General features: G+C 46.4%; 1 protein-coding gene across 1 annotated transcript in view; it reads right to left on the minus strand.

Annotated features, from left to right (window-relative positions):
• Positions 1 to 16911: 16911 nt before the first annotated feature.
• Positions 16912 to 23680, minus strand: part of grm7 (glutamate metabotropic receptor 7) — a 526754-nt gene continuing 519985 nt past the window's right edge. Inside the window, exon 11 of the mRNA XM_065004348.1 lies at positions 16912 to 17730. Coding sequence (XP_064860420.1) covers positions 17681 to 17730 — 50 coding nt within the window. The 3' untranslated portion in view covers positions 16912 to 17680. The remainder of the gene's footprint in view (positions 17731 to 23680) is intronic.

Raw genomic sequence — 23680 nt, forward strand, 5'->3', positions numbered from 1 at the left:
TTCAGTGTTGTAGTGGAAACAGTCCCCCTAATAGTATGTAGTTCAGTGGTGTAGTGGAAACAGTCCCCCCTAATAGTATGTAGTTCAGTGTTGTAGTGGAAACAGTCCCCTCCCACCGTAATAGTATGTAGTTCAGTGGTGTAGTGGAAACAGCCCCCCTGATAGTATGTAGTTCAGTGGTGTAGTGGAAACAGTCCCCCCTAATAGTATGTAGTTCAGTGGTGTAGTGGAAACAGCCCCCCCTAATAGTATGTAGTTCAGTGTTGTAATGGAAACAGCCCCCTAATAGTATGTAGTTCAGTGGTGTAGTGGAAACAGTCCCCCCTAATAGCATGTAGTTCAGTGGTGTAGTGGAAACAGTCCCCCTAATAGTATGTAGTTCAGTGGTGTAGTGGAAACAGACCCCCCTAATAGTATGTAGTTCAGTGTTGTAGTGGAAACAGTCCCCTCCCACCGTAATAGTATGTAGTTCAGTGGTGTAGTGGAAACAGCCCCCTGATAGTATGTAGTTCAGTGGTGTAGTGGAAACAGTCCCCCTAATAGTATGTAGTTCAGTGTTGTAATGGAAACAGCCCCCCTTAATAGTATGTAGTTCAGTGGTGTAGTGAAACAGTCCCCCTAATAGTATGTAGTTCAGTGGTGTAGTGGAAACAGTCCCCCCCCCTAATAGTATGTAGTTCAGTGGTGTAGTGGAAACAGTCCCCCCGTAATAGTATGTAGTTCAGTGGTGTAGTGGAAACAGCCCCCCTAATAGTATGTAGTTCAGTGGTGTAGTGGAAACAGCCCCCTAATAGCATGTAGTTCAGTGGTGTAGTGGAAACAGTCCCCCTAATAGTATGTAGTTCAGTGTTGTAGTCGAAACAGTCCCCCCGTAATAGTATGTAGTTCAGTGGTGTAGTGGAAACAGTCCCCCCGTAATAGTATGTAGTTCAGTGGTGTAGTGAAACAGCCCCCCTAATAGTATGTAGTTCAGTGGTGTAGTGGAAACAGCCCCCCCTAATAGCATGTAGTTCAGTGGTGTAGTGGAAACAGTCCCCCTAATAGTATGTAGTTCAGTGGTGTAGTGGAAACAGTCCCCCCTAATAGTATGTAGTTCAGTGTTGTAGTCGAAACAGTCCCCCCGTAATAGTATGTAGTTCAGTGGTGTAGTGGAAACAGTCCCCCCTAATAGTATGTAGTTCAGTGGTGTAGTGGAAACAGCCCCCCTAATAGTATGTAGTTCAGTGGTGTAGTGGAAACACCCCCCCCGTAATAGTATGTAGTTCAGTGGTGTAGTGGAAACAGCCCCCCGTAATAGTATGTAGTTCAGTGGTGTAGTGGAAACAGTCCCCCTAATAGCATGTAGTTCAGTGGTGTAGTGGAAACCGCCCCCCTTAATAGTATGTAGTTCAGTGGTGTAGTGGAAACAGTCCCCCCTGATAGTATGTAATTCAGTGGTGTAGTGGAAACAGTCCCCCCTAATAGTATGTAGTTCAGTGGTGTAGTGGAAACAGCCCCCCTAATAGCATGTAGTTCAGTCGTGTAGTGGAAACAGTCCACCCCTAATAGTATGTAGTTCAGTGGTGTAGTGGAAACACCCCCCCCGTAATAGTATGTAGTTCCACGGTGTAGTGGAAACAGTCCCCCCTGATAGTATGTAATTCAGTGGTGTAGTGGAAACAGTCCCCCTAATAGTATGTAGTTCAGTGGTGTAGTGGAAACAGCCTCCCCGTAATAGTATGTAGTTCAGTGGTGTAGGGAAACAGTCCCCCTAATAGCATGTAGTTCAGTGGTGTAGTGGAAACCGTCCTCCCCCCTAATAGTATGCAGTTCAGTGGTGTAGTGGAAACAGTCCCCCTAATAGTATGTAGTTCAGTGGTGTAGTGGAAACAGCCCCCCTAATAGTATGTAGTTCAGTGGTGTAGTGGAAACAGTCCCCCTAATAGTATGTAGTTCAGTGGTGTAGTGGAAACAGTCCCCCTAATAGTATGTAGTTCAGTGGTGTAGTGGAAACAGTCCCCCTGATAGTATGTAGTTCAGTGGTGTAGTGGAAACAGTCCCCCCTAATAGTATGTAGTTCTGTGGTGTAGTGAAACAGCCCCCCTAATAGTATGTAGTTCAGTGTTGTAATGGAAACAGCCCCCCTTAATAGTATGTAGTTCAGTGGTGTAGTGGAAACAGTCCCCCTAATAGTATGTAGTTCAGTGGTGTAGTGGAAACAGTCCCCCCTAATAGTATGTAGTTCAGTGGTGTAGTGGAAACAGTCCCCCCGTAATAGTATGTAGTTCAGTGGTGTAGTGGAAACAGCCCCCTAATAGTATGTAGTTCAGTGGTGTAGTGGAAACAGCCCCCCTAATAGCATGTAGTTCAGTGGTGTAGTGGAAACAGTCCCCCCTAATAGTATGTAGTTCAGTGTTGTAGTCGAAACAGTCCCCCCGTAATAGTATGTAGTTCAGTGGTGTAGTGGAAACAGTCCCCCCGTAATAGTATGTAGTTCAGTGGTGTAGTGGAAACAGCCCCCCTAATAGTATGTAGTTCAGTGGTGTAGTGGAAACAGCCCCCCTAATAGCATGTAGTTCAGTGGTGTAGTGGAAACAGTCCCCCTAATAGTATGTAGTTCAGTGGTGTAGTGGAAACAGTCCCCCTAATAGTATGTAGTTCAGTGTTGTAGTCGAAACAGTCCCCCCGTAATAGTATGTAGTTCAGTGGTGTAGTGGAAACAGTCCCCCTAATAGTATGTAGTTCAGTGGTGTAGTGGAAACAGCCCCCTAATAGTATGTAGTTCAGTGGTGTAGTGGAAACACCCCCCGTAATAGTATGTAGTTCAGTGGTGTAGTGGAAACAGCCCCCCGTAATAGTATGTAGTTCAGTGGTGTAGTGGAAACAGTCCCCCTAATAGCATGTAGTTCAGTGGTGTAGTGGAAACCGCCCCCCTTAATAGTATGTAGTTCAGTGGTGTAGTGGAAACAGTCCCCCCTGATAGTATGTAATTCAGTGGTGTAGTGGAAACAGTCCCCCCTAATAGTATGTAGTTCAGTGGTGTAGTGGAAACAGCCCCCTAATAGCATGTAGTTCAGTCGTGTAGTGGAAACAGTCCACCCCTAATAGTATGTAGTTCAGTGGTGTAGTGGAAACACCCCCCGTAATAGTATGTAGTTCCACGGTGTAGTGGAAACAGTCCCCCTGATAGTATGTAATTCAGTGGTGTAGTGGAAACAGTCCCCCCTAATAGTATGTAGTTCAGTGGTGTAGTGGAAACAGCCTCCCCCCGTAATAGTATGTAGTTCAGTGGTGTAGGGGAAACAGTCCCCCTAATAGCATGTAGTTCAGTGGTGTAGTGGAAACCGTCCTCCCCCTAATAGTATGCAGTTCAGTGGTGTAGTGGAAACAGTCCCCCTAATAGTATGTAGTTCAGTGGTGTAGTGGAAACAGCCCCCCTAATAGTATGTAGTTCAGTGGTGTAGTGGAAACAGCCCCCTAATAGTATGTAGTTCAGTGGTGTAGTGGAAACAGTCCCCCTAATAGTATGTAGTTCAGTGGTGTAGTGGAAACAGTCCCCCCTGATAGTATGTAGTTCAGTGGTGTAGTGGAAACAGTCCCCCTAATAGTATGTAGTTCTGTGGTGTAGTGGAAACAGCCCCCCTAATAGTATGTAGTTCAGTGTTGTAATGGAAACAGCCCCCCTAATAGTATGTAGTTCAGTGGTGTAGTGGAAACAGTCCCCCCGTAATAGTATGTAGTTCAGTGGTGTAGTGGAAACAGTCCCCCTAATAGTATGTAGTTCAGTGGTGTAGTGGAAACAGTCCCCCTAATAGTATGTAGTTCAGTGGTGTAGTGGAAACAGTCCCCCTAATAGTATGAAGTTCAGTGGTGTAGTGGAAACAGTCCCCCTAATAGTATGTAGTTCAGTGGTGTAGTGGAAACAGTCCCCCCCCTAATAGTATGTAGTTCAGTGGTGTAGTGGAAACAGTCCCCCCTAATAGTATGAAGTTCAGTGGTGTAGTGGAAACAGTCCCCCTAATAGTATGTAGTTCAGTGGTGTAGTGGAAACAGCCCCCACCCCCGTAATAGTATGTAGTTCAGTGGTGTAGTGGAAACAGCCCCCTAATAGCATGTAGTTCAGTGGTGTAGTGAAACAGTCCCCCTAATAGTATGTAGTTCAGTGGTGTAGTGGAAACAGCCCCCTAATAGTATGTAGTTCAGTGGTGTAGTGGAAACAGTCCCCCCGTAAAAGTATGTAGTTCAGTGGTGTAGTGGAAACAGCCCCCTAATAGTATGTAGTTCAGTGGTGTAGTGGAAACAGTCCCCCCGTAATAGTATGTAGTTCAGTGGTGTAGTGGAAACAGTCCCCCTAATAGCATGTAGTTCAGTGGTGTAGTGGAAACCGTCCCCCCTAATAGTATGTAGTTCAGTGGTGTAGTGAAACAGTCCCCCCCTAATAGTATGTAGTTCAGTGGTGTAGTGGAAACAGCCCCCTCCCCTAATAGCATGTAGTTCAGTGGTGTAATGGAAACATCCCCCCCCTAATAGTATGTCGTTCAGTGGTGTAGTGGAAACAGCCCCCTAATAGTATGTAGTTCAGTGGTGTAGTAGTTCAGTGGTGTAGTGGAAACAGTCCCCCCTAATAGTATGTAGTTCAGTGGTGTAGTGGAAACAGTCCCCCTAATAGTATGTAGTGCAGTGGTGTAGTGGAAACAGTCCCCCTCCCTAATAGTATGTAGTTCAGTGGGGTAGTGGAAACAGTACCCCCCTAATAGTATGTAGTTCAGTGGTGTAGTGGAAACAGCCCCTCCCCTAATAGCATGTAGTTCAGTGGTGTAGTGGAAACAGACCCCCTAATAGTATGTAGTTCAGTGGTGTAGTAGTTCAGTGGTGTAGTGAAACAGTCCCCCCCCCTAATAGTATGTAGTTCAGTGGTGTAGTGGAAACAGCCCCCTAATAGTATGTAGTTCAGTGGTGTAGTAGTTCAGTGGTGTAGTGGAAACAGTCCCCCCTAATAGTATGTCGATCAGTGGTGTAGTGGAAACAGTACCCCCCTAATAGTATGTAGTTCAGTGGTGTAGTGGAAACAGTCCTTCCCCCTAATAGTATGTAGTTCAGTGGTTCAGTGGAAACAGCCCCCACCCCTAATAGTATGTAGTTCAGTGGTGCAGTGGAAACAGTCCCCCCCTAATAGTATGTAGTTCAGTGGTGTAGTGGAAACAGTCCCCCCTAATAGTATGTAGTGCAGTGGTGTAGTGGAAACACCCCCCCTAATAGTATGTCGTTCAGTGGTGTAGTGGAAACAGCCCCCTAATAGTATGTAGTTCAGTGGTGTAGTGGAAACATCCCACCCCCTAATAGTATGTAGTTCAGTGGTGTAGTGGAAACAGTCCCCCTAATAGTATGTAGTTCAGTGGTGTAGTGGAAACAGTCCCCACCCTAATAGTATGTAGTTCAGTGGTGTAGTGGATACAGCCCCCTGATAGTATGTAGTTCAGTGGTGTAGTGGAAACATCCCCCTAATAGTATGTAGTTCAGTGGTGTAGTGGAAACAGTCCCCCCTAATAGTATGTAGTTCAGTGGTGTAGTGGAAACAGTCCCCCCCCTAATAGTATGTAGTTCAGTGGTGTAGTGGAAACAGCCCCCCTCATAGTATGTAGTTCAGTGGTGTAATGGAAACAGTCCCCCCTAATAGTATGTAGTTCAGTGGTGTAGTGGATACAGTCCCCCTAATAGTATATAGTTCAGTGGTTCAGTGGAAACAGTCCCCCTCCCTAATAGTATGTAGTTCAGTGGTGTAGTGGAAACAGTCCCCCCCTAATAGTATGTAGTTCAGTGTAGTTCCCCCCTAATAGTATGTAGTTCAGTGGTGCAGTGGAAACAGTCCCCCCTCCCTAATAGTATGTAGTTCAGTCGTGTAGTGGAAACAGTCCCCCCTAATAGTATGTAGTTCAGTGGTGTAATGGAAACAGTCCCCCCTCCCTAATAGTATGTAGTTCAGTGGGGTAGTGGAAACAGTACCCCCTAATAGTATGTAGTTCAGTGGTGTAGTGGAAACAGCCCCTCCCCTAATAGCATGTAGTTCAGTGGTGTAGTGGAAACAGACCCCCTAATAGTATGTAGTTCAGTGGTGTAGTAGTTCAGTGGTGTAGTGGAAACAGTCCCCCCCCTAATAGTATGTAGTTCAGTGGTGTAGTGGAAACAGCCCCCTAATAGTATGTAGTTCAGTGGTGTAGTAGTTCAGTGGTGTAGTGGAAACAGTCCCCCTAATAGTATGTCGATCAGTGGTGTAGTGGAAACAGTACCCCCCCTAATAGTATGTAGTTCAGTGGTGTAGTGGAAACAGTCCTTCCCCCTAATAGTATGTAGTTCAGTGGTTCAGTGGAAACAGCCCCCACCCCTAATAGTATGTGTAGTTCAGTGGTGCAGTGGAAACAGTCCCCACCCCCCCCTAATAGTATGTAGTTCAGTGGTGTAGTGGAAACAGTCCCCCCTAATAGTATGTAGTGCAGTGGTGTAGTGGAAACACCCCCTAATAGTATGTCGTTCAGTGGTGTAGTGGAAACAGCCCCCTAATAGTATGTAGTTCAGTGGTGTAGTGGAAACATCCCACCCCTAATAGTATGTAGTTCAGTGGTGTAGTGGAAACAGTCCCCCTAATAGTATGTAGTTCAGTGGTGTAGTGGAAACAGTCCCCACCCTAATAGTATGTAGTTCAGTGGTGTAGTGGATACAGCCCCCCTGATAGTATGTAGTTCAGTGGTGTAGTGGAAACATCCCCCCCTAATAGTATGTAGTTCAGTGGTGTAGTGGAAACAGTCCCCCTAATAGTATGTAGTTCAGTGGTGTAGTGGAAACAGTCCCCCTAATAGTATGTAGTTCAGTGGTGTAGTGGAAACAGCCCCCCTCATAGTATGTAGTTCAGTGGTGTAATGGAAACAGTCCCCCCTAATAGTATGTAGTTCAGTGGTGTAGTGGATACAGTCCCCCCTAATAGTATATAGTTCAGTGGTTCAGTGGAAACAGTCCCCCTCCCTAATAGTATGTAGTTCAGTGGTGTAGTGGAAACAGTCCCCCTAATAGTATGTAGTGCAGTGGTGTAGTGGAAACAGTCCCCACCCTAATAGTATGTAGTTCAGTGGTGTAGTGGATACAGCCCCCCTGATAGTATGTAGTTCAGTGGTGTAGTGGAAACATCCCCCTAATAGTATGTAGTTCAGTGGTGTAGTGGAAACAGTCCCCCCCTAATAGTATGTAGTTCAGTGGTGTAGTGGAAACAGTCCCCCTAATAGTATGTAGTTCAGTGGTGTAGTGGAAACAGCCCCCCTCATAGTATGTAGTTCAGTGGTGTAATGGAAACAGTCCCCCCCCCTAATAGTATGTAGTTCAGTGGTGTAGTGGATACAGTCCCCCTAATAGTATATAGTTCAGTGGTTCAGTGGAAACAGTCCCCCTCCCTAATAGTATGTAGTTCAGTGGTGTAGTGGAAACAGTCCCCCTAATAGTATGTAGTTCAGTGGTGTAGTGGAAACATCCCCCTAATAGTATGTAGTTCAGTGGTGCAGTGGAAACAGTCCCCCTCCCTAATAGTATGTAGTTCAGTCGTGTAGTGGAAACAGTCCCCCTAATAGTATGTAGTTCAGTGGTGTAATGGAAACAGCTCCCCCTAATAGTATGTAGTTCAGTGGTGTAGTGGATACAGTCCCCCCCTAATAGTATGTAGTTCAGTGGTTCAGTGGAAACAGTCCCCCTCCCTAATAGTATGTAGTGCAGTGCTGTAGTGGAAACAGCCCCTCCCCTAATAGTATGTAGTTCAGTGGTGTAGTGGAAACCTCCCCCCCCTAATAGTATGTAGTTCAGTGGTGTAGTGGAAACAGCCCCCCCCCTAATAGCATGTAGTTCAGTGGTGTAGTGGAAACAGCCCCTCCCTAATAGCATGTAGTTCAGTGGTGTAGTGGAAACAGTCCCCCCCCTAATAGTATGTAGTTCAGTGGTGTAGTGGAAACAGTCCCCCTAATAGTATGTAGTTCAGTGGTGCAGTGGAAACAGTCCCCCCTCCCTAATAGTATGTAGTTCAGTGGTGTAGTGGAAACAGTCCTCCCCTCCCTAATAGTATGTAGTTCAGTGGTGTAGTGGAAACAGCCCCTCCCTAATAGCATGTAGTTCAGTGGTGTAGTGGAAACAGCCCCCCTAATAGTATGTCGTTCAGTAGTGTAGTGGAAACAGCCCCCCTAATAGTATGTAGTTCAGTGGTGTAGTGGAACCCCCCTAATAATATGTAGTTCAGTGGTGTAGTGGAAACAGCCTCCCCCTAATAGCATGTAGTTCAGTGGTGTAGTGGAAACAGCCCCCCTAATAGTATGTCGTTCAGTGGTGTAGTGGAAACAGCCCCTCCCCCTAATAGTATGTAGTTCAGTGGTGTAGTGAAACAGCCCCCTCCCCTAATAGCATGTAGTTCAGTGGTGTAGTAGGAAACAGCCCCTAATAGTATGTCGTTCAGTAGTGTAGTGGAAACAGCCCCCTAATAGTATGTAGTTCAGTGGTGTAGTGGAAACAGTCCCCCCCTAATAGTATGTCGTTCAGTAGTGTAGTGGAAACAGCCCCCCTAATAGTATGTAGTTCAGTGGTGTAATGGAAACAGCCCCCCTAATAGTATGTAGTTCAGTGGTGTAGTAGTTCAGTGGTGTAGTGGAAACAGTCCCCCCTCCCTAATAGTATGTAGTTCAGTGGTGTAGTGGAAACAGCCCCTCCCTAATAGCATCTAGTTCAGTGGTGTAGTGGAAACAGCCCCCTAATAGTATGTAGTTCAGTGGTGTAGTGGAAACAGTCCTCCCCTAATAGTATGTAGTTCAGTGGTTCAGTGGAAACAGTTCCCCCTAATAGTATGTAGTTCAGTGGTGTAGTGGAAACAGCCACCTCCCCTAATAGCATGTAGTTCAGTGGTGTAGTGGAAACAGCCCCCCTAATAGTATGTCGTTCAGTAGTGTAGTGGAAACAGTCCCCCCTAATAGTATGTAGTGCAGTGGTGTAGTGGAAACAGCCCCTCCCTAATAGCATGTAGTTCAGTGGTGTAGTGGAAACAGCCCCCTAATAGTATGTCGTTCAGTGGTGTAGTGGAAACAGCCCCCCTAATAGTATGTAGTTCAGTGGTGTAGTGGAAACATCCCCCCTAATAGTATGTAGTTCAGTGGTGTAGTGGAAACAGTCCCCCCTAATAGTATGTAGTTCAGTGGTGTAGTGGAAACAGTCCCCCCTAATAGTATGTAGTTCAGTGGTGCAGTGGAAACAGTCCCCCTCCCTAATAGTATGTATTTCAGTCGTGTAGTGGAAACAGTCCCCCCTAATAGTATGTAGTTCAGTGGTGTAGTGGAAACAGTCCTCCCCCTCCCTAATAGTATGTAGTTCAGTGGTGTAGTGGAAACAGCCCCTCCCCTAATAGCATGTAGTTCAGTGGTGTAGTGGAAACAGCCCCCCTAATAGTATGTAGTTCAGTGGTGTAGTGGAAACAGCCACCCCTAATAGTATGTAGTTCAGTGGTGTAGTGGAAACAGCCCCTCCCCCTAATAGCATGTAGTTCAGTGGTGTAGTGGATACAGTCCCCCTAATAGTATGTAGTTCAGTGGTGTAGTGGAAACAGACCCCCTAATAGTATGTTGTTCAGTGGTGTAGTGGAAACAGCCCCCTGATAGTATGTAGTTCAGTGGTGTAATGGAAACAGCTCCCCCTAATAGTATGTAGTTCAGTGGTGTAGTGGATACACCCCCCCTAATAGTATGTAGTTCAGTGGTTCAGTGGAAACAGTCCCCCTCCCTAATAGTATGTAGTTCAGTGGTGTAGTGGAAACAGTCCCCCTAATAGTATGTAGTGCAGTGGTGTAGTGGAAACAGCCCCTCCCCTAATAGTATGTAGTTCAGTGGTGTAGTGGAAACAGCCCCTCCCCTAATAGTATGTAGTTCAGTGGTGTAGTGGAAACATCCCCCCTAATAGTATGCAGTTCAGTGGTGTAGTGGAAACAGTCCCCCCTAATAGTATGTAGTTCAGTGGTGTAGTGGAAACAGTCCCCCCGATAGTATGTTGTTCAGTGGTTCAGTGGAAACAGTCCCCCTCCCTAATAGTATGTAGTTCAGTGGTGTAGTGGAAACAGTCCCCCCTAATAGTATGTCGTTCAGTGGTGTAGTGGAAACAGCCCCCCTAATAGTATGTAGTTCAGTGGTGTAGTGGAAACAGTCCCCCCTAATAGTATGTAGTTCAGTGGTGTAGTGGAAACAGTCCCCCCCCTAATAGTATGTAGTTCAGTGGTGTAGTGGAAAGTCCTCCCCCTCCCTAATAGTATGTAGTTCAGTGGTGTAGTGGAAACAGCCCCTCCCCGTAATAGCATGTAGTTCAGTGGTGTAGTGGAAACAGCCCCCTAATAGTATGTAGTTCAGTGGTGTAGTAGTTCAGTGGTGTAGTGGAAACAGCCCCCCCCTAATAGCATGTAGTTCAGTGGTGTAGTGGAAACAGCCCCTCCCTAATAGCATGTAGTTCAGTGGTGTAGTGGAAACAGTCCCCTCCCCTAATAGTATGTAGTTCAGTGGTGTAGTGGAAACAGTCCCCCTAATAGTATGTAGTTCAGTGGTGCAGTGGAAACAGTCCCCTCCCCCTCCCTAATAGTATGTAGTTCAGTGGTGTAGTGGAAACAGTCCTCCCCCTCCCTAATAGTATGTAGTTCAGTGGTGTAGTGGAAACAGCCCCCCCCCTAATAGCATGTAGTTCAGTGGTGTAGTGGAAACAGCCCCCACCCTAATAGTATGTCGTTCAGTAGTGTAGTGGAAACAGCCCCCCTAATAGTATGTAGTTCAGTGGTGTAGTGGAAACACCCCCCTAATAATATGTAGTTCAGTGGTGTAGTGGAAACAGCCTCCCCCTAATAGTATGTAGTTCAGTGGTGTGGTGGAAACAGCCACCCCCTAATAGCATGTAGTTCAGTGGTGTAGTGGAAACAGCCCCCTAATAGTATGTAGTTCAGTGGTGTAGTGGAAACAGCCCCCTAATAGTATGTAGTTCAGTGGTGTAGTGGAAACAGCCCCCCTAATAGTATGTAGTTCAGTGGTGTAGTGGAAACAGTCCCCCCTAATAGTATGTAGTTCAGTGGTGCAGTGGAAACAGCCCCCTAAAAGTATGTAGTTCAGTGGTGTAGTGGAAACAGCCCCCCTAATAGTATGTAGTTCAGTGGTGTAGTGGAAACAGCCCCTCCCCTAATAGCATGTAGTTCAGTGGTGTAGTGGAAACAGCCCCCCCCTAATAGTATGTAGTTCAGTGGTGTAGTGGAAACAGCCCCCCCTAATAGTATGTAGTTCAGTGGTGTAGTGGAAACAGTCCCCCTAATAGTATGTAGTTCAGTGGTGTAGTGGAAACAGCCTCCCCTAATAGTGTGTAGTTCAGTGGTGTAGTGGAAACAGCCCCCCTCCCTAATAGTATGTAGTTCAGTGGTGTAGTGGAAACAGTCCCCCTCCCTAATAGTATGTAGTTCAGTGGTGTAGTGGAAACAGTCCCCCCTAATAGTATGTAGTTCAGTGGTGCAGTGGAAACAGCCCCCTCCCTAATAGTATGTAGTTCAGTGGTGTAGTGGAAACAGTCCCCCCTAATAGTATGTAGTTCAGTGGTGTTGTGGAAACAGTCCCCCTAATAGTATGTAGTTCAGTGGTGTAGTGTAAACAGCCTCCCCTAATAGTATGTAGTTCAGTGGTGTAGTGGAAACAGCCCCCTAATAGTATGTAGTTCAGTGGTGTAGTGGAAACAGCCCCCCTAATAGTATGTAGTTCAGTGGTGTAGTGGAAACAGCCCCCTAATAGTATGTAGTTCAGTGGTGTAGTGGAAACAGCCCCCCTAATAGTATGTAGTTCAGTGGTGTAGTGGAAACAGTCCCCTAATAGTATGTAGTTCAGTGGTGCAGTGGAAACAGCCCCCCTAAAAGTATGTAGTTCAGTGGTGTAGTGGAAACAGCCCCCTAATAGTATGTAGTTCAGTGGTGTAGTGGAAACAGCCCCTCCCCTAATAGCATGTAGTTCAGTGGTGTAGTGGAAACAGCCCCCTAATAGTATGTAGTTCAGTGGTGTAGTGGAAACAGCCCCCTAATAGTATGTAGTTCAGTGGTGTAGTGGAAACAGCCCCCCTAATAGTATGTAGTTCAGTGGTGTAGTGGAAACAGTCCCCCCTAATAGTATGTAGTTCAGTGGTGTAGTGAAACAGCCTCCCCTAATAGTGTGTAGTTCAGTGGTGTAGTGGAAACAGCCCCCCTCCCTAATAGTATGTAGTTCAGTGGTGTAGTGGAAACAGTCCCCCTCCCTAATAGTATGTAGTTCAGTGGTGTAGTGGAAACAGTCCCCCCTAATAGTATGTAGTTCAGTGGTGTAGTGGAAACAGCCTCCCCTAATAGTGTGTAGTTCAGTGGTGTAGTGGAAACAGCCCCCTCCCTAATAGCATGTAGTTCAGTGGTGTAGTGGAAACAGCCCCCCTAATAGTATGTAGTTCAGTGGTGTAGTGTAAACAGCCTCCCCTAATAGTATGTAGTTCAGTGGTGTAGTGGAAACAGCCCCCTAATAGTATGTAGTTCAGTGGTGTAGTGGAAACAGCCCCCCTAACAGTATGTAGTTCAGTGGTGTAGTGGAAACAGCCCCCTAATAGTATGTAGTTCAGTGGTGTAGTGGAAACAGCCCCCCTAATAGCATGTAGTTCAGTGGTGTAGTGGAAACAGCCCCTCCCTAATAGCATGTAGTTCAGTGGTGTAGTGGAAACAGTCCCCTCCCCTAATAGTATGTAGTTCAGTGGTGTAGTGGAAACAGTCCCCCCTAATAGTATGTAGTTCAGTGGTGCAGTGGAAACAGTCCCCTCCCCCTCCCTAATAGTATGTAGTTCAGTGGTGTAGTGGAAACAGTCCTCCCCTCCCTAATAGTATGTAGTTCAGTGGTGTAGTGGAAACAGCCCCCTCCCCTAATAGCATGTAGTTCAGTGGTGTAGTGGAAACAGCCCCCCTAATAGTATGTCGTTCAGTAGTGTAGTGGAAACAGCCCCCCCCCTAATAGTATGTAGTTCAGTGGTGTAGTGGAAACACCCCCTAATAATATGTAGTTCAGTGGTGTAGTGAAACAGCCTCCCCTAATAGTATGTAGTTCAGTGGTGTGGTGGAAACAGCCACCCCTAATAGCATGTAGTTCAGTGGTGTAGTGGAAACAGCCCCCTAATAGTATGTAGTTCAGTGGTGTAGTGGAAACAGCCCCCTAATAGTATGTAGTTCAGTGGTGTAGTGGAAACAGCCCCCTAATAGTATGTAGTTCAGTGGTGTAGTGGAAACAGTCCCCCTAATAGTATGTAGTTCAGTGGTGCAGTGGAAACAGCCCCCCTAAAAGTATGTAGTTCAGTGGTGTAGTGGAAACAGCCCCCCTAATAGTATGTAGTTCAGTGGTGTAGTGAAACAGCCCCCTCCCCCTAATAGCATGTAGTTCAGTGGTGTAGTGAAACAGCCCCCTAATAGTATGTAGTTCAGTGGTGTAGTGGAAACAGCCCCCCTAATAGTATGTAGTTCAGTGGTGTAGTGGAAACAGTCCCCCCCTAATAGTATGTAGTTCAGTGGTGTAGTGGAAACAGCCTCCCCTAATAGTGTGTAGTTCAGTGGTGTAGTGGAAACAGTCCCCCCCCTAATAGTATGTAGTTCAGTGGTGCAGTGGAAACAGCCCCCTCCCTAATAGTATGTAGTTCAGTGGTGTAGTGGAAACAGTCCCCCCTAATAGTATGTAGTTCAGTGGTGTTGTGGAAACAGTCCCCCCTAATAGTATGTAGTTCAGTGGTGTAGTGTAAACAGCCTCCCCTAATAGTATGTAGTTCAGTGGTGTAGTGGAAACAGCCCCCCTAATAGTATGTAGTTCAGTGGTGTAGTGGAAACAGCCCCCTAATAGTATGTAGTTCAGTGGTGTAGTGGAAACAGCCCCCTAATAGTATGTAGTTCAGTGGTGTAGTGGAAACAGCCCCCTAATAGTATGTAGTCCAGTGGTGTAGTGGAAACAGTCCCCCCTAATAGTATGTAGTTCAGTGGTGCAGTGGAAACAGCCCCCCTAAAAGTATGTAGTTCAGTGGTGTAGTGAAACAGCCCCCCTAATAGTATGTAGTTCAGTGGTGTAGTGGAAACAGCCCCCTCCCCTAATAGCATGTAGTTCAGTGGTGTAGTGGAAACAGCCCCCCTAATAGTATGTAGTTCAGTGGTGTAGTGGAAACAGCCCCCTAATAGTATGTAGTTCAGTGGTGTAGTGAAACAGCCCCCCTAATAGTATGTAGTTCAGTGGTGTAGTGGAAACAGTCCCCCCTAATAGTATGTAGTTCAGTGGTGTAGTGGAAACAGCCTCCCTAATAGTGTGTAGTTCAGTGGTGTAGTGGAAACAGCCCCCTCCCTAATAGTATGTAGTTCAGTGGTGTAGTGGAAACAGTCCCCCCTCCCTAATAGTATGTAGTTCAGTGGTGTAGTGGAAACAGCCCCCCTAATAGTATGTAGTTCAGTGGTGTAGTGGAAACAGTCCCCCCTAATAGTATGTAGTTCAGTGGTGTAGTGGAAACAGCCTCCCCCTAATAGTGTGTAGTTCAGTGGTGTAGTGGAAACAGCCCCCCTCCCTAATAGTATGTAGTTCAGTGGTGTAGTGGAAACAGTCCCCCTCCCTAATAGTATGTAGTTCAGTGGTGTAGTGGAAACAGTCCCCCCTAATAGTATGTAGTTCAGTGGTGCAGTGAAACAGCCCCCTCCCTAATAGTATGTAGTTCAGTGGTGTAGTGGAAACAGTCCCCCTAATAGTATGTAGTTCAGTGGTGTTGTGAAACAGTCCCCCCTAATAGTATGTAGTTCAGTGGTGTAGTGTAAACAGCCTCCCCTAATAGTATGTAGTTCAGTGGTGTAGTGGAAACAGCCCCCCTAATAGTATGTAGTTCAGTGGTGTAGTGGAAACAGTCCCCCTAATAGTATGTAGTTCAGTGGTGTAGTGGAAACAGCCCCCTAATAGTATGTAGTTCAGTGGTGTAGTGGAAACAGTCCCCCCCTAATAGTATGTAGTTCAGTGGTGTAGTGGAAACAGCCCCCTAATAGTATGTAGTTCAGTAGTGTAGTGGAAACAGTCCCCCCTAATAGTATGTAGTTCAGTGCTGTAGTGAAAACAGCCCCCCTAATAGTATGTAGTTCAGTGGTGTAGTGGAAACAGTCCCCCTCCCCTAATAGTATGTAGTTCAGTGGTGTAGTGGAAACAGTCCCCCTCCCCTAATAGTATGTAGTTCAGTGGTGTAGTGGAAACAGTCCCCCCCTAATAGTATGTAGTTCAGTGGTGTAGTGGAAACAGTCCCCCCTAATAGTATGTAGTTCAGTGGTGCAGTGGAAACAGTCCCCCCACACCTAATAGTATGTAGGTCAGTGGTGTAGTGGAAACAGCCCCTCCCCTAATAGTATGTAGTTCAGTGGTGTAGTGGATACAGCCCCTCCCCCTAATAGCATATAGTTCAGTGGTGTAGTGGAAACAGCCCCCCTAATAGTATGTAGTTCAGTGGTTTAGTGGAAACAGCCCCCCTAATAGTATGTAGTTCAGTGGTGTAGTAGTTCAGTGGTGTAGTGGAAACATTCCCCCTAATAGTATGTAGTTCAGTGGTGTAGTGGAAACAGTCCCACCCCCTAATAGTATGTAGTTCAGTGGTGTAGTGGAAACAGTCCCCCTAATAGTATGTCGTTCAGTGGTGTAGTGGAAACAGCCCCCTCTAATAGTATGTAGTTCAGTGGTGTAGTGGAAACAGCCCCCCACCCTAATAGTATGTCGTTCAGTGGTGTAGTGGAAACAGTCCCCCCTAATAGTATGTAGTTCAGTGGTGTAGTGGAAACAGTCCCCCCCTAATAGTATGTAGTTCAGTGGTGTAGTGGAAACAGTCCCCCCTAATAGTATGTAGTTCAGTGGTGTAGTGGAAACAGTCCCCCCCCTAATAGTATGTAGTTCAGTGGTGTAGTGGAAACAGTCCCCCTAATAGTATGTAGTTCAGTGGTGTAGTGGAAACAGCCCCCCCTAATAGTATGTAGGTCAGTGGTGTAGTGGAAACAACCCTCCCCCTAATAGTATGTAGTTCAGTGGTGTAGTGGAAACAGCCCCCCTTAAATAAATACAATGACTTTATCTCTATTTTCAGGAAATGTTAAAAATAAAAACAACCAGCTGGTCTTGTTTCATGCTGATACATTCTTGGACAAAACCACATAATATTTGCATGAGTGGCCAAACGTACATTTTTATCTCCCACAATATTGGACCATAAGCAGCAAGGGCAACATAAATATACTTAGTACAAACAGTATAAAACATACATGCTTTTTTTTCTCTCTTTTTTTTTTGATTGGTTCCTTTTTAAATATATATTCATATTTTTTACTGACAATTTTTCATAGTTGCGGGGCATTAAGAAAAACTCCAAGACGAATTAAAGCCATATTCTGCATTCAGTGAGAAAATGTAAAATATATAGATATAGATATATAAATATATATATATATATATATATATATATATATATATATATATATATATATATATAGACATTGTATGCCATTCAGAGCTAGTGGATCACGTGTGGTGAAATCTCCAGTTATTGACTTAATCTTAACATCAAACATAGCTGGCATGCATTGACAACTTCTACACGGGGACATATACCTTGTTAAATCTGAGTCTTTGGAGTTTTTTATATCGAGCCAACAAAGCCTTGACTGGACTGGAGCTCTCTTTTAGTCCATTTAAAAACACAGTTGATGGTCAATACTGTACCCTTACAACATACTGAAAACATGTCTGTAGAAACACACACACATACGGGAGGGGAAAAAGCAAGCGCTGTACCTCTTGCTTGTGAGCCCACATACAACCACCCCCCCCAAAAAATCATGAACATCTGAACATCTCAAAGACAAGAATATGGCTTTAATTGAATGTGCGTCCAAGAAGCAAGGAAGGAAAAAACAGACAAGCAAAAAAAGAAAGTTTGATGTTAAAAATTGAACAACAAAATGTAACAGATAGGCCAATAGAACCACACACTTTTTTTGACAGGAATTTTGGAAAACTTGCATTTTGGAAGGACATTAAAAGACAAGAAACAGCCTCCATTGAAGGTACAGGCAGGTACAAGTACAGTTGCAAGTCCTCCTGCTGCAGCCTGTGTACCTGTAGAGACACATCTCTAGGGAGTGGGGGACCATCTCTGAGGGGTCGGCAGAGATGACCACCCTAACCCGGAGGGGGCACAGGGGGGGTTGTAGAGCCAGCAGGGAGGGTCTGTGCTTCTTTTTTTCTTTGCAATCATTTTGCAAAACAAATGATTTAAGTAGATATTTTTTGCCCATCAGAACTGTCTTGATTTTCTTTACATTTTTTCTTGACGTTTTACACCAACAGTATGTCTCTTTTTTGGTCTTTTCCATTCCATCGTAACCATGTCGAAACATCAGTTTGCCACACAGAATCTTGTGGTTGAATAGAAAGCTCTTAGAACCCAGAACCCACCCATTGTCCCTGTCCTGTTCCGGAGTTCCGGGGTTCCTTTGGTGCTAGGGTTCCGGGGTGTGAGTGGGCAATAGAGCAGCATGAACATAAACATCCTTTTTCTTTCGTTGCCAACGGGGCAGGAGACCAAGCATCTCCATCCATCATGTCCCTCTCTCCGGTGACGGCTCTTAGATCACAAGGTCATTGTAACTCACATATTTCTTCTTTGCTGCCGGACCTGGAGAGGAGAAATGACAATAAAAAATAAGTTTTTTTCCCCACATATAATGGTTCAGGATTTGTCAGTTTTCTTTTGGAGGAGTGTGGCATAGTGTTGTTATGAGGAAGTCGTTGTGATCTGACATGCAGAACATACTGACTTTTCTTTTGCGAGTGTGTGTTTTATTTTAAAAAACACACATTGTTAAAGTCAGGGATAACGATGAGGGTGAGGTACAAAGTGTATATGTACACAAGATAAATGCACAATAGTAGCAGGTAAGTGGTACATGCTGGACCAGTTATAACTGCAGGGGACAACGTTGACAGAACAATAGAGGGAGACATCTTGTCATCTCAAGGTTGAGGTTGTCCCTAACAACACACTACAATGCATTAGCATGGATCCATGTTCTTCAGTCCTGCTGACCTACAGAGCGTGCAGGTTTTTTCACCAGCCCAGTACTAACACACCTGGTTAAGTTAATCACGGATCCCAAAACTGATCGATAGCATACATTTGTCACCCTGCAGTTCTTATTCTCTCACTAGATCGCACATTAAACTATAGCCTATTCATTTCTCATACAGAATTTTCTCTTAAAAAAACAACAACAATCAAATCCACCTGCTGAAGGATTATTTTACTCCTGCAACGAAACTTGTCAAATTAAGATCTAACACCTGTAAAGCCTATTCTAATTCTGTATATCAACAGTGATTGAATGATATGAAAGAAAGCCCTTATGACTAACCCCTGCGCCCTGGCCCCTGGGCCCTGGCCCCTGCGCCCTGGCCCCTGCGCCCTGGCCCCGTATCTACAAGGATTCTCAGAGCAGGAGTGCAGATCCAGGACCAATTTAGCCTTTCAGTTTCTAATGAATAACATTCTATGGACAGATGGTGGTGGCAATAACCATAATGCGATCCAACGTTACTCCGTATCATGAATCTTCACAGAAGTTGTTGTCGGCATCCCAAATGGCACCCTATTCCCAACATAGTGCACTAATTTCTAACAGCGCCCTGATCAAAGAAAGTAGTGCACTATATAGGTAATAGGGTGTCATTTGTCAAGTCTCCAAAAGGCCCCACCGCCTACCAGGCTCCTGATAGCTAAAATATGCATGGGAACTAGGTTTATACATCCTTAAGGTACAGTAACTGCCCTATACATACACAATATACAGTATTCTTTTTTTAAGTAAGTGGACAACCTTTCAAATGAGTGGATTCTATTTCAGCCACACCCGTTGCTGACAGGTGTATAACATAGAGCACACGGCCGTGCAATCTCCATAGACAAACATTAGTAGTAGAATGGCCTTACTGAAGAGCTCAGTGACTTTCAACGTAGCACCATCATAGGATGTCACCTTTCCAACAAGTCAGTTCATCAAATGTCTGCCCTGCTAGAGCTGCCCCGGTCAACTGTAAGTGCTGTTATTGTGAAATGGAAACGTCTAGGAGCAACATCGGGCTCAGCTGAAGTGGTAGGCCACACAGGCTCACAGAATGGGACAGCCAGGTGCTGAAGTGTAAAAATTGTCTGTCCTCGGTTGCAACACTCACTATCGAGTTCCAAACTGCCTCTGGAAGCAACGTCAGCACAAGAACTGTTCATCGGGAAATTGGATTCCATGCCAGAGCAGCTGCACACAATCCTAAAATCACCATGCGCAATGCCAAGCGTGGACTGGAGTGATGTAAAGCTCGCCGCCATTGGACTCCGTGGTGGAAACAAATTCTCTGGAGTGAACTAACGCTGCTCTGAAATCCAAAAGTTATTTCCGACTATATGTAATAACACAACAAAAAAGTTCTGGGCTAATAATGTAAGAAATAACACACACACACAAAAATAATATACTGCAAAGTTTCTTAGGAGCTAGAAGCAGAACTGCCACGTCTGTTTGCGTCATCTTTTCCACGCCTACTGTAGCTCTGATTGGCTATGGTGCACCGGTCTCATCTTTTCCACGCCTACTGTAGCTCTGATTGGCTATGGTGCACCGGTCTCATCTTTTCCACGCCTATTGTAGCTCTGATTGGCTATGGTGCACCGGTCTCATCTTTTCCACGCCTACTGTAGCTCTGATTGACTGTGGTGCACCGGTCTCATCTTTTCCACGCCTACTGTAGCTCTGATTGGCTATGGTGCACCGGTCTCATCTTTTCCACGCCTACTGTAGCTCTGATTGGCTATGGTGCACCGGTCTCATCTTTTCCACGCCTACTGTAGCTCTGATTGGCTATGGTGCACCGGTCTCATCTTTTCCACGCCTACTGTAGCTCTGATTGGCTATGGTGCACCGGTCTCATCTTTTCCACGCCTACTGTAGCTCTGATTGGCTATGGTGCATCGGTCTCTGTCGACTCTGGTCCTGGACGAGACAGATGTTTTCATTAGGTTTTATTTCCTGCTGTGTCTATTAGTTGTCCAAACGCATGTCCGCTTTCCTCCACTTACATGGCTATAGAAAGTTTACAAATGCCTTAGTGTACGTGATTCACAAACATTATATGAATTTATGAAAACATGAAAATGACCATAGTGTTCACTAGTCAGAATTTTTTTCTGAAGTGTCTTAAACTTCCTGGGGTGTATATGAACAGATTTTTTATGAGATTTGATGTTGTTAAATGGGGCTTAGTCTCCCAGTGTTCATCCAGGCGTAGAGTAGGGGTATTCTACAGTATATAGAGGGAAATATGAGAGAGAACTTGCCTCTACTTATCTCATTCCATCTATGGACATAAGGGGGAAAACAATTACAGGAACTATAATCCCTAGACTTTCTCTATTATATAAACTATTCTCTCCTCCCTCACTCCTTCAACCTCTCCCCCTCTCCCTCTCCTTCACCGTCTCTCCAGCTCCTTCACCCTCTCCCCCACTCCCTCTCCCCCTCTCCCTCTCCTTCACCCTCTTCCCCACTCCCTCTCTCCCTCTCCCTCTCCTTCACCCTCTTCCCCACTCCCTCTCCCCCTCTCCTTCACCCTCTTCCCCACTCCCTCTCCCCCTCTCCTTCACCCTCTTCCCCACTCCCTCTCCCCCTCTCCCTCTCCTTCACCCTCTTCCCCACTCCCTCTCCCCCTCTCCCTCTACTTCACCGTCTCTCCAGCTCCTTCACCCTCTTCCCCACTCCCTCTCCCCTCTCCCTCTCCTTCACCCTCTTCCCCACTCCCTCTCTCCCTCTCCCTCTCCTTCACCCTCTTCCCCACTCCCTCTCCCCCTCTCCTTCACCCTCTTCCCCACGCCCTCTCCCCCTCTCTTTCACCCTCTTCCCCACTCCCTCTCCCCCTCCCCTCTCCTTCACCCTCTTCCCCACGCCCTCTCCCCCTCTCCTTCACGCTCTTCCCCACTCCCTCTCCCGTGTCCCTCTCCTTCACCCTCTCCCCCACTCCCTCTCCCCCTCTCCTTCACCCTCTTCCCCCTCCCTCTCCCCCTCTCCTTCACCCTCTTCCCCACTCCCTCTCCCCCTCTCCCTCTCCTTCACCTTCTTCCCCACTCCCTCTCCCCTCTCCCTCTCCTTCACCCTCTTCCCCACTCCCTCTCCCCTCTCCCTCTCCTTCACCCTCTTCCCCTCTCCCTCTCCTTCACCCTCTTCCCCTCTCCCTCTCCCCTCTCCCTCTCCTTCACCCTCTTCCCCACTCCCTCTTCCCCTCTCCCTCTCCCCTCTCCCTCTCCTTCACCCTCTTCCCCTCTCCCTCTCCCCTCTCCCTCTCCTTCACTCTCTTCCCCACTCCCTCTCCCCCTCCCCCTCTCCGTCACCCTCTTCCCCACTCCCTCTCCCCTCTCCCTCTCCTTCACACTCTCCCCCACTCCCTCTCCCCTCTCCTTCACCCTCTTCCCCACTCCCTCTCCCCCTCTCCTTCACCCTCTTCCCCACTCCCTCTCACCCTCTCCCTCTCCTTCACCCTCTTCCCCACTCCCTCTCCCCTCTCCCTCTCCTTCACCCTCTTCCCCACGCCCTCTTCCCCTCTCCTTCACCCTCTTCCCCACTCCCTCTCCCCCTCTCCTTCACCCTCTTCCCCACTCCCTCTCCCCCTCTCCCTCTCCTTCACCCTCTTCCCCTCTCCCTCTCCTTCACCCTCTTCCCCTCTCCCTCTCCCCTCTCCCTCTCCTTCACCCTCTTCCCCACTCCCTCTCCCCTCTCCCTCTCCTTCACCCTCTTCCCCACTCCATCTCCCCCTCTCCCTCTCCTTCACCCTCTCTTCCCCACTCCATCTCCCCTCTCCCTCTCCTTCAGCCTCTTCCCCACTCCCTCTCCCATCTCCCTCTCCTTCACCGTCTCTCCAGCTCCTTCACCCTCTTCCCCATTCCCTCTCCCCCTCTCCCTCTCCTTCACCCTCTCCCTCTCATTCACTGTCTCTCCAGCTCCTTCACCCTCTCACTCTCTCCCCTCCCTCTCTCCAAATGGTATGCATTAGGCCCTCTAATGTACCGTATGTCAAATGACAGATTGCTTTAAATGTATCATATATTCTTCAACTAATCAAATAGAATATCTTATTTTTTAAAGAAATTCATTAAGCTGTTATACTATACTGACCCAAAAAAATATAAACGCAACATGCAACAATTTCAACGATTTTACTGAGTTACAGTTCATATAAACAAATTCAGTCAATTGAAATATAAGCACTAGGCCTATGGATTTCACGACTGAGCAGGAGTGCAGCCATGGCTGGGCCAGGGAGGGCATAGGCCCACCAACCGAGGAGCCAGGCCCAGTCAATCAGAATGCGTTTTCTCCAAGAAAGGGCTTTGTTACAGACAAAAAAACTCATCCGTTTGATCAGCTGTCTGGGTGACTGGTCTCAGACGATCCCGCAGGTGAAGAAGAAGGATGTGGAGGTCCTTGGTCTGGTGTGGTTGTGTAACGGATGTGAAACGGCTAGCTTAGTTAGCGGTGGTGTGGCGCTAAATAGCGTTTCAATCTGTGACGTCACTTGCTCTGAGACATTGAAGTAGTGGTTCCCCTTGCTCTGCAAGGGCCGTGGCTTTTGTGGCACAATGTGTAACGATGCTTCGAGGGTGACTGTTGACGTGTGCAGAGCTTCCCTGGTTCGCGCCCAGGTTGAGGGGATGGATGTAAAGTCTATACTGTTACAGTAACACGTGGCCTGCGGTTGTGAAGCCAGTTGGACGTATTGCCAAATTCTCTAAAATGACATTGGAGGCGGCTTATGGTAGAGACACTAATATTAAATTCTCTGGCAACAGCTCTGGTGGATATTCCTGCAGTCAGCATGCCAATTGCACGTTCCCTCAAAACGCGTGAAATCAAATCAAGTTTTATAGATCACACGCACGTGTTTAGCAGATGTTATTGCAGGTGTAGGGAAATGCTTGAGCTCCTAACTCTGACAGTGCAGCAATATCTAAAAAGTAAGATCTACCAATTTCACAACATATACCCAATACCCACCAATCTAAGTAAAGGGGTGGAATTAAAAATATATAAACATATGGACGACATCTGTGGCATTGTGTTGTTTGACAAAACTTCACATTTTAGAGTGGACATTTATTATCCCCATCACAAGTTGCTCCTGTGTAATGATTATGTTTAATCAGCTTATTGATATGCCACACCTGTCAGGTGGATGGATTATCTTGACAAATAAGAAATGTTCACTAACAGATACGTAAACAAATTTGTGATCCTAAATAAGAAAACCTTGACGTATAAGTACACCCCCTGGACAGGACACTAGTCTATCTCCTGTTTATCTAGTGTGAAAGCTTGATGTACAATACATCCCCTGGACAGGACACTAGTCCATCCCGTTTCTGTTGTGAGGCAGCTTGATGTACATTACACCCCCTGGACAGGACACTAGTCAATCCCCTGTTTCTGTAGTGAGGCAGCTTGATGTACAGTACACCCACTGGACAAGACACTAGTCTTTCTCTTGTTTATGTAGTGAGGCAGCTTGATGTACAGTACACCCACTGGACA

The sequence above is a fragment of the Oncorhynchus nerka genome, linkage group LG2 (assembly GCF_034236695.1).
Source record: "Oncorhynchus nerka isolate Pitt River linkage group LG2, Oner_Uvic_2.0, whole genome shotgun sequence".
NCBI lineage: Eukaryota > Metazoa > Chordata > Actinopteri > Salmoniformes > Salmonidae > Oncorhynchus > Oncorhynchus nerka.